At 46.8% G+C, this 14,414-nt stretch overlaps 1 protein-coding gene across 1 annotated transcript in view; it reads left to right on the plus strand.

The window, feature by feature from the left end:
• Positions 1–14,414, plus strand: part of DNAH8 (dynein axonemal heavy chain 8) — a 1,926,251-nt gene that overhangs the window by 1,220,758 nt on the left and 691,079 nt on the right. Inside the window, 2 exon segments of the mRNA XM_029592920.1 lie at positions 4,826–5,063; positions 9,477–9,619. Of these exon segments, the coding sequence (XP_029448780.1) occupies positions 4,826–5,063; positions 9,477–9,619 (381 nt within the window).

The following is a 14,414-nucleotide window of genomic DNA, read 5'->3' on the forward strand; positions in this document are numbered from 1 at the left end:
GGGCAGAATGTTTCTGCTGGAGTCTCAGATCTCTGAGGAACTCTGTTTATCCAACTATATGGTCTTATCTACAGGTCCTGGGGTTGATAGCGGCTGCATTAGACGTGGTTCCCAAGGTGAGGGCACATAATCACCCTCTTCAGCATGTCTTGATCTCCCGCTGGAGTCCACAGTTGCAGAACTATGCAATGAGGCTGCTCCTTCCGTTAGGAGTGAGATCACAGTTGGACTGGTGGTTATACGCGGGTCATCTCAGCAAGGGAATTTCCCTGATGATGCCAGTTTGGTTGGTACTGATGACAGCTGCTTTCCTCTGGGGTTTGGGGAGCTCACTGTCAGGAGTTGATGGTGCAAGAGCGCTGGAATGCAGCAGAGCGGGAGTGGAACATCAATAGACTGGAGGCCTGCAGTTTGCGAGCAGCTAGAAGCTGTCATTGTCCAACAATGTGATAATGGTGGCTTACATCAGTCATCAGGGTGGAACCAAGAATCAACAGGTGTCAGAGGAGATAGATGTGCTCATGGTGTGGGTGGAGCAGCATCTACTAAGCATACCTGCCTCTCACAATGCCGGCAAGAACAATATCAGAGCCAATTTCATCAGCAGGAGAAACTTGGTCCCAGGAGAATGGGAGCTGGCAGACAAGGGCGCTTGCTCTTGGTGAACTGCTGGGTCCTACCAGATCTAGACTTGTTGGCACCTTCAACAACGCAAAGGTTTCACATAGGGATGTGCATTCGTTTTGAATGAATGCGCAATCCGCAACATATAGGTCCCTATTTGTTGCATTTATTATTTTACTCATAATTAAATATTAATTTAAAAACAGTATGCACATAGATGATTATCCCAGCAATCATAAATAGCATCTCCAACCCACTTTTCATTTAGAGTATATTATTGAACTATGTAACCGTAAAATATTGGCACCGCATGGATAACTTAGAAAACAATCAAACCTATTTCGTGCCTAAATGTAAACCGTTGTGATGGTGCATTACTAAACGACGGTATAGAAAAGTTTTTAAATAAATAAAATAAATAAATAAATTTGTGGGTCCACGAAATGTATGGTGAACCCCCATGAATGCAACGTATCATTAACGAATAAAACCCCTACCCTCCTGACCCCCCCCCAGGACTTGCCAAAAGTCCCTGGTGGTCCAGTGGGGGCCTGAAGCAATCTCCTGCACTCGGGCCGTCGGCTGCCAGTATTCAAAATGGCGCCAATAGCCTTTGCCCTTACTATGTCACAGGGGCTACCGGTGCCATTGGTCAGCCCCTGTCACATGGTAGGAGCACAAGATGGTGCCGGCCGTCCATTGCTCCTACAAATTTATATAAAAATCTACAGACACCACTAAAATATTTGAAAAACAGCAGATACAAAAACCCAATAATTAAAACTAATAAGGACTAAAAACAATCCTTTGTTCTCCATACCTCTTCTCTGGAACTCACTACCCAACCCTCTTCGTCTAATATCCAACCCCCAACAATTCAAAAAATCATTAAAAACACATTTTTTCCAATTGGCATTCAATACTTCTCCACAAACAACTCAACATCACTCCACAACTTAGTAATCGCTCAATTCCCATATCTTTATTTTTTATTTTTTCCTTTACTTCATATCCCCCCCCTCCCCCAAACCGCTACCCTCTTGATTTTAACTTGAATTCAGGCCCAGCTCCATTAATAGTCATTTTGTTAATATTTTTATTTTTTACCTATAAGGTATATATCAGTTTTATGTATTTTTATAGTATTTTTTTTAGTTTCTTTCATTTATTTATTTTTACTTTTATTTTATTGTAAACCGTTTTGACAAGATACCCTGTTTTGAAAAGCGGTATATAAATACTTTTAAATAAATAAAATAAATAAATACCTTGAAACAGTTGATTTCCAGGTGCCTTGAAAATGTCATGATTAAACAGGAGGAGAGGAGGGGTTTTTTTTTATTATAAACTTTCTCCTCTCTTTCTCACACACACACATACACACACACTTGCGCTCTCTCTTTCACTGTAGTTTCATGATGTTAGGTTCCATATTAGGAGTTACCACCCAGGAAAAAGATCTAGGCATCATAGTGGATAATACTTTAAAATTGTCGGCTCAGTGTGCTGCAGCAGTCAAAAAAAGCAAACAGAATGTTAGAAATTATTAAGAAGGGAATGGTGAATAAAATGGAGAATGTCATAAAGACTGTATCGCTTCATGGTGAGACCGCACCTTGAATACTGTGTAAAAGTCTGGTCACCACATCTCAAAAAAGATATAAGTGCAGAGAAGGGCGACCAAAATAATAAGGGGAATAGAACAGCTCCCCTGTGAGGAAAGGCTGAAGAGGTTAGGGTTGTTCAGTTTGGAGAAGAGATGGCTGAGGGGAGATATCATAGAGGTAAACAAAATAATGAAAGGACTTGAATGGGTAAATGTTAATTGATTATTTACACTTTCAAAGAATAGAAGGACTAGGGGGCACTCCATGAAGTTAGCAAGTAGCACATTTAAAATGAATGAGAAAAAATTCTTTTTCACTCAACACACAATTAAGCTCTGGAATTCATTGCCAGAGGATGTGGTTAATGCAATTAGGGTAGCTGGCTTTAAAAAAAGGTTTGGATAAGTTCCTGGAGGAGAAGTCCATAAACTGCTATTAATCAATAAGGAATAGCCACTGTTTGTTATCAGCATTAGTAGCTTTGGATCTGTTTAATGTTTGGGTACTAGCCAGGTACTTGTAACTTGCAGTGGCCACTGTTGGAAACAGGATACTGGGCTTAATGGACCCTTGGTCTGACCCAGTATGGCATATCTTTTGTTCTTATGTACATACGCATTCTCAGTCACACACACACATGCTCTCTTTCTCACACACACGCTCTCAATCTCATACTCATATACGCTCTCAATCACACACATGCTCTCATACAATGCTCTCAATCTTATACACACACACGTACACTCACTTACATGCTCTCAATCACACACACACATGCTCTCTTTCAATTACACACTTGCACTCTCCATCACATAGACACACCTGCTTTTCCTGTCTTACTTACACATAGGCTGTATATCACACACACACACACACACACACACATATAGTCTCTCACTTACACATATTCTGTCACATATACACATACATGCATTCTCACTCACTTCCTCCCCTTCTCCCCAAAGCACAAGTGGCAACAGCAGCAGCAGCAGCCTCCTCCAGCCCTAAGAAGGCAGAGTCCAATCGGCCGAGGCACTGGCGCACTGGCTCCTCCTCTTCTTGCTCTGGGCCTGCACTGCTCCTCCTGCTGCTTGTGGCCAATGATGCTGGTACTTCTATGTAGATTGCTGGGCCCCAAGCCTGGGGTTGGTCCAGGTACCATTAGACCACCAGGTATGCCTGGGGGTTGGGGGTAGTGGGATGCTACTGTCGGGGGGAGGAGAATTTATGAAAAAGGGGGGGTGGATAGTGGACAGGGCATTTGCTGAATGACGTAGATTTTTTTTCTTTTTTGGACATGAGTGCTATCTCTAGAGACAACAGGGGCTGGGCAGGAGTCTCACAAGATCCCCAAGGGGAGTTTACACATGTTGAGGGGTGGGAGAGTTGTGGGGCTGCTATGGACCTTTGAAAAGATGGCAGCCCCGGATGAAGGGGACTCTTTACCTCATAATATTTTTTCCACTGCCGGGGAAAGCACCATGCAATTTCTTAAGCTGCTGTACCGAGTACTTCAGCTTTGAAAGCACCTGTGGTATCTTTCCACTCCAGGGGAAAGTATCGCGGCTTGGTAAATGACTCCATAACTTTGTTCTTCATCTCAGTCTCCTTTCCATTCTCAAATTGGGTGAATCAGCCCAGAAAAGCTTTCTTATAAATAATGTATCTCCTCTGTGATCGAACAACACTGCTCAGAAGATTGTTGTTGAATATTTATGTAGGGGGAGCATAGATAAGAAAAAAGGAGAAAACTCTGAATATAGTGAACGAGAGGAGTTTTATCAGGTAAAGAATTAGGATGTTTGTACAAGAAAGAAAACAAGGTACCTTGTGCCCTGTGAGTGTAGAAAGCATACAGGTGAATTTTCCAGGACGTTATTGATGTAAATGTAACTTACTATCGTAGCAATTTTCAAAAGCCATTTACCTGCATTAAGTGTACATAACAGGTATAAACTATTGATAATTCAATGGCATACATTGTTGCACTTTTCTAATGCCCTCTTACACAGGTTAAGTTCATTTACACACATAAAACCCTGTTTTAAGTGTGTAAATGCTTTTGAAAATCAGGCCCTTTAGATATGATCAGGAAACGTAACAAGTCTTTACTTCAAACTGATGAGTTTATAATACAGTAAGACCGCTATTATCGGGCACGCAACCAATTGGAAAGCTCAACTTACCCATATCTAGGAGCTGGGCTGTTTTTTCTTTACTGCTGCCAAGAAGGCATAAACAGAATTGTATTCAAGAATAGAGAGCCCAGTCACTTTTTACTGTTCTGTCCGCTCTTGTATCATCCCTTCCCTTCCTGTTCCCTGCAAAGGAAAGGAGGGGAGGGGAGGAAAGGAAACTCAAGGGAAGGGAGGAGAAAAGCTTTTTTCTTCTTCTGCACTGTGCTCTGTCCACTCCAGCATCAACCCCTTCTCTTCTGTTCCTTGCAGTCTGCTTCCTAGAGCAGGAAGTAGGGGCCTCTCAGATAACAGGCATATTAACCACATGGGCTGTTCTCCATGCATGCTGGATAATGGGGCTTTTGCTATGTTTAATATTTTATCTGTTTCCAACATTTTATATCTTTATTCTCTCAGTCTATTAATCTTTTGGATGGCCTAATACCCACAAAGGAAACTGGTTTCATCACTGCAAGTCATCTTGAGAGACTGTTTATTTTTGGACTGATGTGGAGTTTAGGTGCCCCACTGGAACTGGAAAGCAGAAACAAATTAGAAGCCTTCCTTCAAGGTCATGCTGAAAGCAAATTGGATTTACCAATAATTGCTCCAGAAAGCAATCAAACAATGTTTGAGTTTGTCGTCACTGAGAACGGTATGAAAAAAGTCTGTACAACTCTCTATAACAAAGAAATATAATTTTTTTAAAACTAAAATGCTGCAGAATTTCTTGTTGAACCAAATATGCCTTCTTATGTGTCTCTAAGACACTTCTCCTCTATAGTACCCTCTATAAGAAAGAAATGTAAGGGACAATTTTCAGTAGTATCGCCAGCCTTGGTTTAAGTTGGCTTTGTTATCCTTGGTTGCTGCTACCACTTATCACTTCTATTGTACTGTTCAACTTATGCAACGCTATACAAAAACACATAACAGACAGTCCCTCTCAGCAGAGCTTCCAGTCTAATGAAGACAAACATACAGGGCAAAAGAGACTTTAAGAATATCATTTATTAAGAAAATGGTGTGGAAGCGGGATAATCAGGGGTTAAGATTTCAAAGGCTCAAAAAAGTGGGATTTTAGACTGGATTTGAATAAGCCAAGAGAAGGGAGCACGACTCAAGAAGATATTCCAAGCATAAGGTGCAGCCAGATGGAAAGCATGGATTCAGGAGCCAGTGGTAGAGGAGAAGTGTACAGATAGGAGTAACTTCCCTGATGAGTGAAGCTCATGAGGAAGGGACTAGGAAGAAATAAGAGAAGAGTGCTAGTGAGGAGCTTCAGAATGAAAGTTCTTCTAGGTGAGTAAGAGGAATTTCTACTGTATGTAGAAATGGATAGAGAGCCAATGTGGTGACTTGAGAAGCAGGACGATATTGGTGAAGTGACTTTTGGAAAAGATAAGTTGCCCAGCTAACATTTTGGATAGATTGTAATTGAGAGAAATTGTTCAATGGAAGACCTATGAGGAGCATGTTGCAATAGTCTGTGGGAAGTAATGAAAGAGCAGATAAGGGTTCTGGTAGTGTGTTCAGAAGGAAGGAACAGATTTCGGTTATGCTATAGAGGAAGAAATGACACATTTTAGCAGTTTTGGATATATTTAAGGTTTGAGTACTTGCCAGGTACTTGTGACTTGGATTGGCCACTGTTGGAGAAAGGATGCTGGGCTTGATGGATCCTTGGTCTGGCCCAGTATGGCACATCTTCTTATGTGTAGAGAAGGAGAGAGAGGTGTCAAAGATGACCCCAAGGGTATGGGATGAGTCAATTAGGAGGAGTACAATTTTATCCTCTGAAATAGAGAAAGGAAGAAGAGGGGAAATGTGTTTGGAAGAAAAGATAAGGAGGTTCTACCTTGGCCATGTTTAGTTTAATGTGGTGGTGGTGGGACATCCAAGCAGCAATGTCAGAGAAACAGGCTGAAATTTGGGACTGGATTCCTGATGAAATTTTTGGTATGGAGACATAAATCTGGGAATCATTAGGATAAAGATGGTACAGAAAATCATGGAACAAAATATGAGCACCAAGGGAAATAATATAGAGAGATAGGAAAATAGACCAGGGCAATATCCTGAGACACAGCAGCTGATAACTGCAGAACAGTAGAGTAGGATTCACCAGAGGACACACTAAGGGGTAGATTTTCAGACGAGCGCGAACAGCCTACTTTTGTTTGCGCTCCAGGCGCAAACAAAAGTACGCTGGATTTTAGTAGATACGCGCGGAGCCGCGCGTATCCACTAAAATCCTGGATCGGCGCGCGCAAGGCTATCGATTTTGTATAGCCTGCGCGCGCCGAGCCGCGCTACCTCCCCCCGTTCCCTCCAAGGCCGCTCCGAAATCGGAGCGGCCTTGGAGGGAACTTTCCTTTGCCCTCCCCTCACCTTCCCCTCCCTTCCCCTACCTAACCCACCCGCCCGGCCCTGTCTACACCCCCCCCCTTACCTTTTTCGGGGGATTTACGCCTCCCGGAGGGAGACGTAAATCCCCGCGCGCCAGCGGGCCTGCTGCGCGCCGGGCCGCAACCTGGGGGCGGGTACGGAGGGCGCGGCCACGCCCCCGGGCCGTAGCCACGCCCCGTACCCGCCCCCAAAACGCTGCCGACACGCCCCCGGAACGCCGCGACGACCGGGCCCGCCCCCCGACACGCCCCCGACACGCCCCCCTCCGAGAACCCCGGGACTTACGCGAGTCCCGGGGCTCTGCGCGCGCCGGGAGGCCTATGTAAAATAGGCTTCCCGGCGCGCAGGGCCCTGCTCGCCTAAATCCGCCCGGTTTTGGGCGGATTTAGGCGAGCAGGGCTCTGAAAATCTACCCCTAAAAGTGTAATGGGAGAGGTAAGAAGGGAACAGGACAGAGTCCTAAAATCCAAGGGGTAGATTTAAAAAAACATATGCGTGCTCACACATGGACGCGTGATTTTATAACATGCGTGCACCGGTGCGAGCATGTTATAAAATCGGGGGCAGCATGCGCAAGGAGGGGCACAGTTAAGCAAAAATCGCACAGCAATGCATCATCAGCCTTCCCTAGTTCCCTCCCAGACTGCTCCAATTAAGGAGCGGACTGGGAGGGAACTTCCCTACCCTAACCTTCCTTCCCTTACCCCTCTCCTACCCGCCCCCCTATCCCTATCCTAGCTACCCCTATTTTTTAAAATGTACCTTTTGCTCCTCCAAAGGAGCAGTAGCAAGTTGCGTGTGCCGGCACCCTGGTAAATGCCATGGCTGCTATACCGGCCGCCTGCAGCTCCGCCCCCCGGACCGCCCCTTTGCCGAGGCCCAGCTCTTGTGTGTGAAACAGGGGTTATGCGCGCGGAAACCCTGTTTTTTACGCGTACGGGCCATTTAAAATTGGGTCGCAAGTGAACACAGAGTATCATGGAGTAGTATCAAAAGCGGGCAGATAGTTCAAGATTGATAAGGATTAAATTAAGGGCTTTGAATTAAGTCATAAACAAGTCACTGGAATCTTTGGCAAGGGCTGTTTCTGTGGAATGTAGAGGTCTAAAAACAGATTGGAATTGATCAGGAATGGCTTGAGATGAAAGAAGGCCAAGTCAGTGGAGGTGAACAGCACATTTAAGTAGATTGGAAGAAAAAGGGTGAAGTTGGAATGATAGTTAGCAGGGCAGTCAGGATCCAGTGAGGGTGTTTGAGAAGTTGCATGACCATCATACTAAAGAATGTTTGAAGGCCAGAAGTATAGTTGCAGTGGAAAGTGATGGCTTGAGGATGTGAGAAATTGAAGGGGTGACTGCAGGGGAAACAGCAGAGCTGCTGAGTGGGAATGGGTCAAAGGAACAAATAGTGAGTTTGGAGGAGGAGAGAAGATGGGCAGTTTCCTCCAATGGAGGGGTGGGTCTAAGGGCAGGGTTTAAAAAGAACAAGAAAGTACTTGTAGGGATTTGATTTTTAAATCCTTGCAAGTAGTTTACCACACATACAGTGCAGTACAAACAATCCACGTGATTTATGGAGGCTTGTCATTCATTCTCTGTTTATGACAAACCTTCTAAAAGGGAACTTTTCAAATTGCCTGCACTGCAGCAAAGTCCCTGGATAAGTAAATAAGGGTAATGTTTACCCATGGTCTTTGTACCAGCTTCAAAGGAAAAGTATTTGTGTACTATTACATTGAAACTTGCCCCAAGGAAGAGTACTCTGCAGAGATTTGGACCTCTTTTTTCTGTGGATCCTTTTTCTAACCAATAAAATACATAGGGGTAGATTTTAAAAAGCCTGTGCAAGTAGGTGGGGTTACGCACGCTGGGCCTATTTTAGAAAGGCCTGGGGACGCGCATATGTCCCGGGGCTTTGAAAAAGGGGCGGGGACATCCGAGGGGCCAGAAGCCTCCGGCACAGTGGCCATTTGCCGCTGTGTCGGAGGATCGCGGGCCAGCAGGCTGCTAGCGCACACAACAGGTAAAATAAAGGTTGGGGGGGTTTAGGATAGGGCTAGAGGGTGGGAGGGTTAGGGGAAGGGGAGGGGGTTAGGGTCAGGGATTGGGAGGGAATGGGGGAAGGCCACGGGCATCAGCGCATGCAAGTTACACAATTGTGCACCCCCTTGCACGCGCTGACCCCCAATTTTATAACATGCGCGCACCTGCGCACGTATGTTATAAAATCGGGCATCTATGTGCGCGCGCCGGGTAGTGCGCACACATGGACATTCGCGTGCAACCTTTTAAAATCTACCCCATATTGTTTGAAAATCCCAAACAATGCATGTAGATTTCTCCTGGACCTAATGCCACCCTAAGAAAGCCTGCACTACAATGCAGGTAAAAGTGTGGAGGTTGTGGAACTCTGTGCTTTCTTTTACCCAATTACAGTGCATGACCAGTTTTCAGACTGCCATTTTATGTGGGTAAAATTCTTGTTACCTGCAGAAATCCCTTTGAAAATTGCTGTCTTTGCAAATCTGTCCCAAAGTCCAGTCTGTGTTTTAGGATAAGCAGAATCCTTATAAAGCAAATTGCAATATTTATTTTATTTAAAGAAAACAACTTTTTGGAAAAGCTGACATTGTTTTCTTGCCATTGTGTAATTTTCTTAGGTAACTGGGAACACTGGAGTAACAGAGTTCAGGAATATGTTTATCCAACCGATTCTATTCCAGAATACTCATCTATTTTAGTTCCAAATGTTGATAATGTCAGAAGCCAGTTTTTGATAGATACCATTGCAAAACAAAATAAAGTAAGTCTTGAATAAAATCGCATGAAATGTTAATTATAAAGCTACATCAGAAGAGACTAATATCTTATACTGTACAGTAGGTTAAGAAAAGTACTCATGGTCTGTAATAATATTTATCAATTACAAATATTATTGCTAAGTCAGTTTGAAATATATTTTCTCACAGGACAAGCAGGATGGTTGTCCTCACAAATGGGTGACATCGAGGATGGAGCCCACCACGGAAAACTTCTGTCAAAGTTTAAACAGAACTTTGACTGGCCCCTACTGGGCATGCCCAGCAAGGCACTGACCCTGCAGCCAGCAGGGGTCTCCCTTCAGTCTTCTTTTTTCCGCGCAGCAGCTGCCACGCGGTGAAAGGAGCTCTCTTACCACGTTCCTGACAGGAATTCGGTTTTTTCTTTCCGAAGAAAATTTGCCCCTCAGGGGTCTCCCTTCGACAAATTTTTGTCACCTCCGCGAAAGCCGGTAAGTTTTTTGCCGATTTTCATCGACTGCCGTCGATTTTGGCCCTAGAGGCCTGTTGGCACTTACCAATCCCGCGGCTAAATTTGGCCCTAGGCCATGGCGACGGGGTTCCGTCGTTGTCCGGATTGCACCCGGACTATGTCAATCACAGATCCCCATCGGGTCTGTGTTCTATGTTTGGGAACTGAGCATGATGTCCTGACTTGCACTAAATGTGCCCTAATGACACCTAAGGGTCGTAAAGCCAGGATGGAGAAGATGGGGCTCCTCTTCCATGCACCCACCCCAACGCCATCGATAGCATCGACGTCATCGGAACCGGCACCGTCGAAGTTGCACCACCATCGTCAACCCTCCGGTGACCGTCCTCCACCGATGACTTCTCGGCCGTCGACTCCTGTCCCCTCCCCGGATGGGCGAGGAGATCGGAAGGATAAGCATCGCCATCGACGGCACAAGTCTCGGCCCGTCGAGGATCCACAACCATCGACCTCTGAACAGGCCGAGCCACCGACGAAAAAGCCTCGGTCAGACCTGGCACCGTCCACGTCTCGTTCGCAGGCACCGAGGAAACCCTCACCCTCCCGGGGTGCGGGGGCCGTGATCCCACCGGTTACGGTGGTACTTCCGGCCCTGCCTCAGCCTCCCTCTCCCGTCGAGCCGGGTATGGTTACCCCTGGTCTCCGGGCAGAACTGGACCGGCTGGTCCAGGAGGCCATCGAGAATGCGATGCGAAGATTCCAGCCTCCACCGGCACCGCCTCCGGCACCGATTCCGGCACCGCCTCAGGCACCGACCTCAGCACCGACTCTGCCACCGAGGAGGGAACCGACCACCGAGCCTCTAGTGGAAGCGTTGGCACCGATACTAAATCGTATGGAGGCACTCATGCGAGCCCTTCCATCGGTGATTCCAGTAGCACCGACTACACCATCATCTCCGGAAGGACATTCATCGACAGGAGAAACACCGTTCCGGATTCCCCCGTCCGGTGTCGTTCCATCGGTGCCTTCACATACCTTTCCACCGATTTATCCTTCGGCTCCATCGATTCCAAGATCGGCACCGATTCCATCGGTAGCCCCGAAGCCCTCGATGCCGTTCACAGTTCCGCTTGCAGCACCGATTCCATCGATGCCTTTGGATCCTCTACCAGGTCCTTCAGGACTGCAAGCCCTACATGATCCTTATGATACCTGGGGTGATGATACATCTTCAGATACAGATTTACCATCCCCACCATCTCCTACAGAGAGTAGAAAACGATCTCCTCCTGAAGATCTCTCCTTTATAAATTTTGTAAAGGAGATGTCAGAAATTGTGCCTTTTCAGCTGCAATCTGAGACCGATGACAGGCACCAAATGATGGAGCTGCTCCAATTTCTGGATGCCCCAAAAATTATCGCTTCCATCCCCATTCACCAGGTATTTCTGGATCTTTTAAAGAAAAACTGGGAATCACCTTCATCTGTGTCGCCAGTTAATAAAAAAGCTGACTCAACATACCTCGTTCAGTCAGCACCAGGATTTCAGAAGTCTCAACTGGATCATCGCTCTGTTGTAGTTGAGTCTGCGCAAAAGAAGGCCAAGTGCCTAAAACCACACTCTTCCACTCCCCCTATCAAGGACAACAAATTCCTTGATAGTGTGGGAAGGAAAGTGTATCATGGGGCTATGTTGATATCTCGCATAGCTTCATACCAACTTTATATGACTCAATACAACAGAGCTATCCTTAAACAGATGCAGGACTACGCTGACACATTACCGGACCAATACCAGCCACAGCTTCAAGCCCTCCTTCACAAAGGATTTGAAGCTGGGAAGCACGAGATCAGAACGGCCTACGATATCTTCGATGCTTCCACGAAAGTCTCAGCTACTGCCATCTCAGCCAGACGTTGGGCTTGGTTAAAATCATCCAACCTTCGCCCAGAGGTCCAGGATCGTCTAGCCGATTTACCCTGCTTGGGGGACAATCTGTTCGGAGAACAGATTCAACAGATTGTGGCGGAATTGAAGGATCACCACGAGACGTTGAAACAACTTTCGTCTGTTCCATCTGAGGTATCCTCCAAACCACCACCTAAGAAGGACTCTAAAAAGTCATTCTTTCGGCCACGTCGTTATTACCCTCCGTCGACTAGGCCTCGTCCGGCTCGATCCTCCACCAGACCTCAGCTACGCCAACCTCGGAAACAAAGACCTGCTGTAGCCCCACCTCCCGGGCCTGCGGCAGGCCTTTGACTTCCCGACACGGAGCACATGCCATATCCCACTCCCCCACATCCCTGTGGGGGGTCGTCTGTGCCACTTTTTACAGCATTGGATACGGATTACCTCAGATCAGTGGGTGCTGGCAATTATCGCACAGGGTTACCACCTCAATTTCATAACTCTTCCGACAGACTCCCCGCCTCTTCAAGCGTGGAGTCTATCCAGCCACTTCACTCAATTACAACAGGAAGTATCCCTCCTTTTGCAATCAAATGCTATAGAACCTGTCCCTCCCTCTCAACGAGGCAAGGGATTTTACTCCAGGTACTTCCTAATTCCAAAGAAGTCAGGAGGGCTACGTCCAATTTTGGACCTTCGGGCCCTCAACAAGTACCTTCAAAAAGAAAAGTTCAAGATGGTAACCCTGGGCACGTTACTCCCTCTGCTGCAAAAAGGGGATTGGCTATGCTCCCTCGACCTCAAGGAAGCTTATACCCATATTGCGATAACACAATCCCATCGCAAATATCTGCGGTTTCTAGTAGGCCGCGACCATTATCAATACCGAGTACTGCCTTTCGGTCTGGCATCTGCTCCACGAGTCTTCACCAAATGCCTCGTAGTTGTAGCAGCATTCCTCAGGAAGGAAGGTGTCCACGTATACCCCTATCTGGACGATTGGCTAATCAGGGCCTCCACCCCTCAGATTGCCCGGTCCTCCCTACAATTGACAATCAACACACTCCTTTCCTTAGGGTTCTTGTCAATTACGAGAAATCTTGCTTCGTCCCATCTCAAACCTTATCTTTCATTGGGGCAGACTTGGACACCTTACAGGCAAAGGCCTACCTTCCGCTTCAACGGGTCCAAACTCTCATGTCCCTAGCTCACCAGCTCCAGTCTCAAGACACGGCCACGGCTCGCCAGTTCCTCATTCTCCTAGGACACATGGCATCCTCGGTTCAAGTCACTCCCATGACCCGACTAGCCATGAGAGTAACACAATGGACTCTACGACACCAATGGATTCAAGCTTTTCAGCCTCTGTCCTCCATAGTCACAGTCACACAAGCGCTGCGCCTATCCTTAACCTGGTGGACGACTCAGGTCAACCTCCTTCAAGGCTTACCCTTTCTTCCACCGGATCCGCAAGTAATCCTAACCACCGACGCTTCTCACATCGGTTGGGGAGCCCATGTGGACAACTTTCAAACCCAAGGGTTATGGTCCAACGAGGAAGCCGAACACCAGATCAATTTCCTGGAACTTCGAGCAATCCGCTATGCGCTCCGCACTTTCAAAGATCATCTCTTTCATCAGATAATCTTAATCCAGACGGACAACCAAGTGGCCATGTGGTACATAAACAAGCAGGGAGGCACAGGCTCCTTCCTTCTGTGTCAGGAAGCTGCGCAGATCTGGGCGGAAGCCCTCTCCCACTCCATGTACCTCAGGGCCACTTACCTGCCGGGAGTAGACAATGTATTGGCAGACCGGCTGAGCCGTGTCTTCCGACCGCACGAGTGGTCACTCGATCCTCTGATAGCGACCTCTCTGTTTCACAAGTGGGGTTCTCCCCGCATAGACCTCTTTGCGTCCCCTCAGAACCACAAAGTGGACGATTACTGCTCTCTCATTCGGAGCCAGAACTCTCGGCCGAGGGATGCATTCTCCCTCAAGTGGACAACCGGTCTGCTCTACGCATTCCCCCCACTTCCTCTTGTGTCAAAGACTCTCGTGAAGCTACGCCAGGACGGAGGAACCATGATCCTGATAGCACCTTACTGGCCACGCCAAGTATGGTTTCCAATACTCCAGGATCTCTCCATCCGCAGGCACATTCCTCTGGGAAAGGACCCGCATCTGCTCACTCAAAACGACGGATACCTCCTCCATCCCAACCTCCAAGCCTTGTCCCTGACGGCATGGATGTTGAAAGGTTAGTCCTTCAGCCTTTCAACCTTTCAGATTCCGTTTCTCGAGTCCTGATAGCTTCACGAAAGCCTTCCACAAGAAAGTCTTACTCATACAAATGGAAAAGGTACACATCATGGTGCACTTCTCAGTCCCTTGATCCCCTTTCCTGTCCAATTTCCAAATTCTTGGACTA

The sequence above is a fragment of the Rhinatrema bivittatum genome, chromosome 3 (assembly GCF_901001135.1).
Source record: "Rhinatrema bivittatum chromosome 3, aRhiBiv1.1, whole genome shotgun sequence".
Lineage (NCBI taxonomy): Eukaryota > Metazoa > Chordata > Amphibia > Gymnophiona > Rhinatrematidae > Rhinatrema > Rhinatrema bivittatum.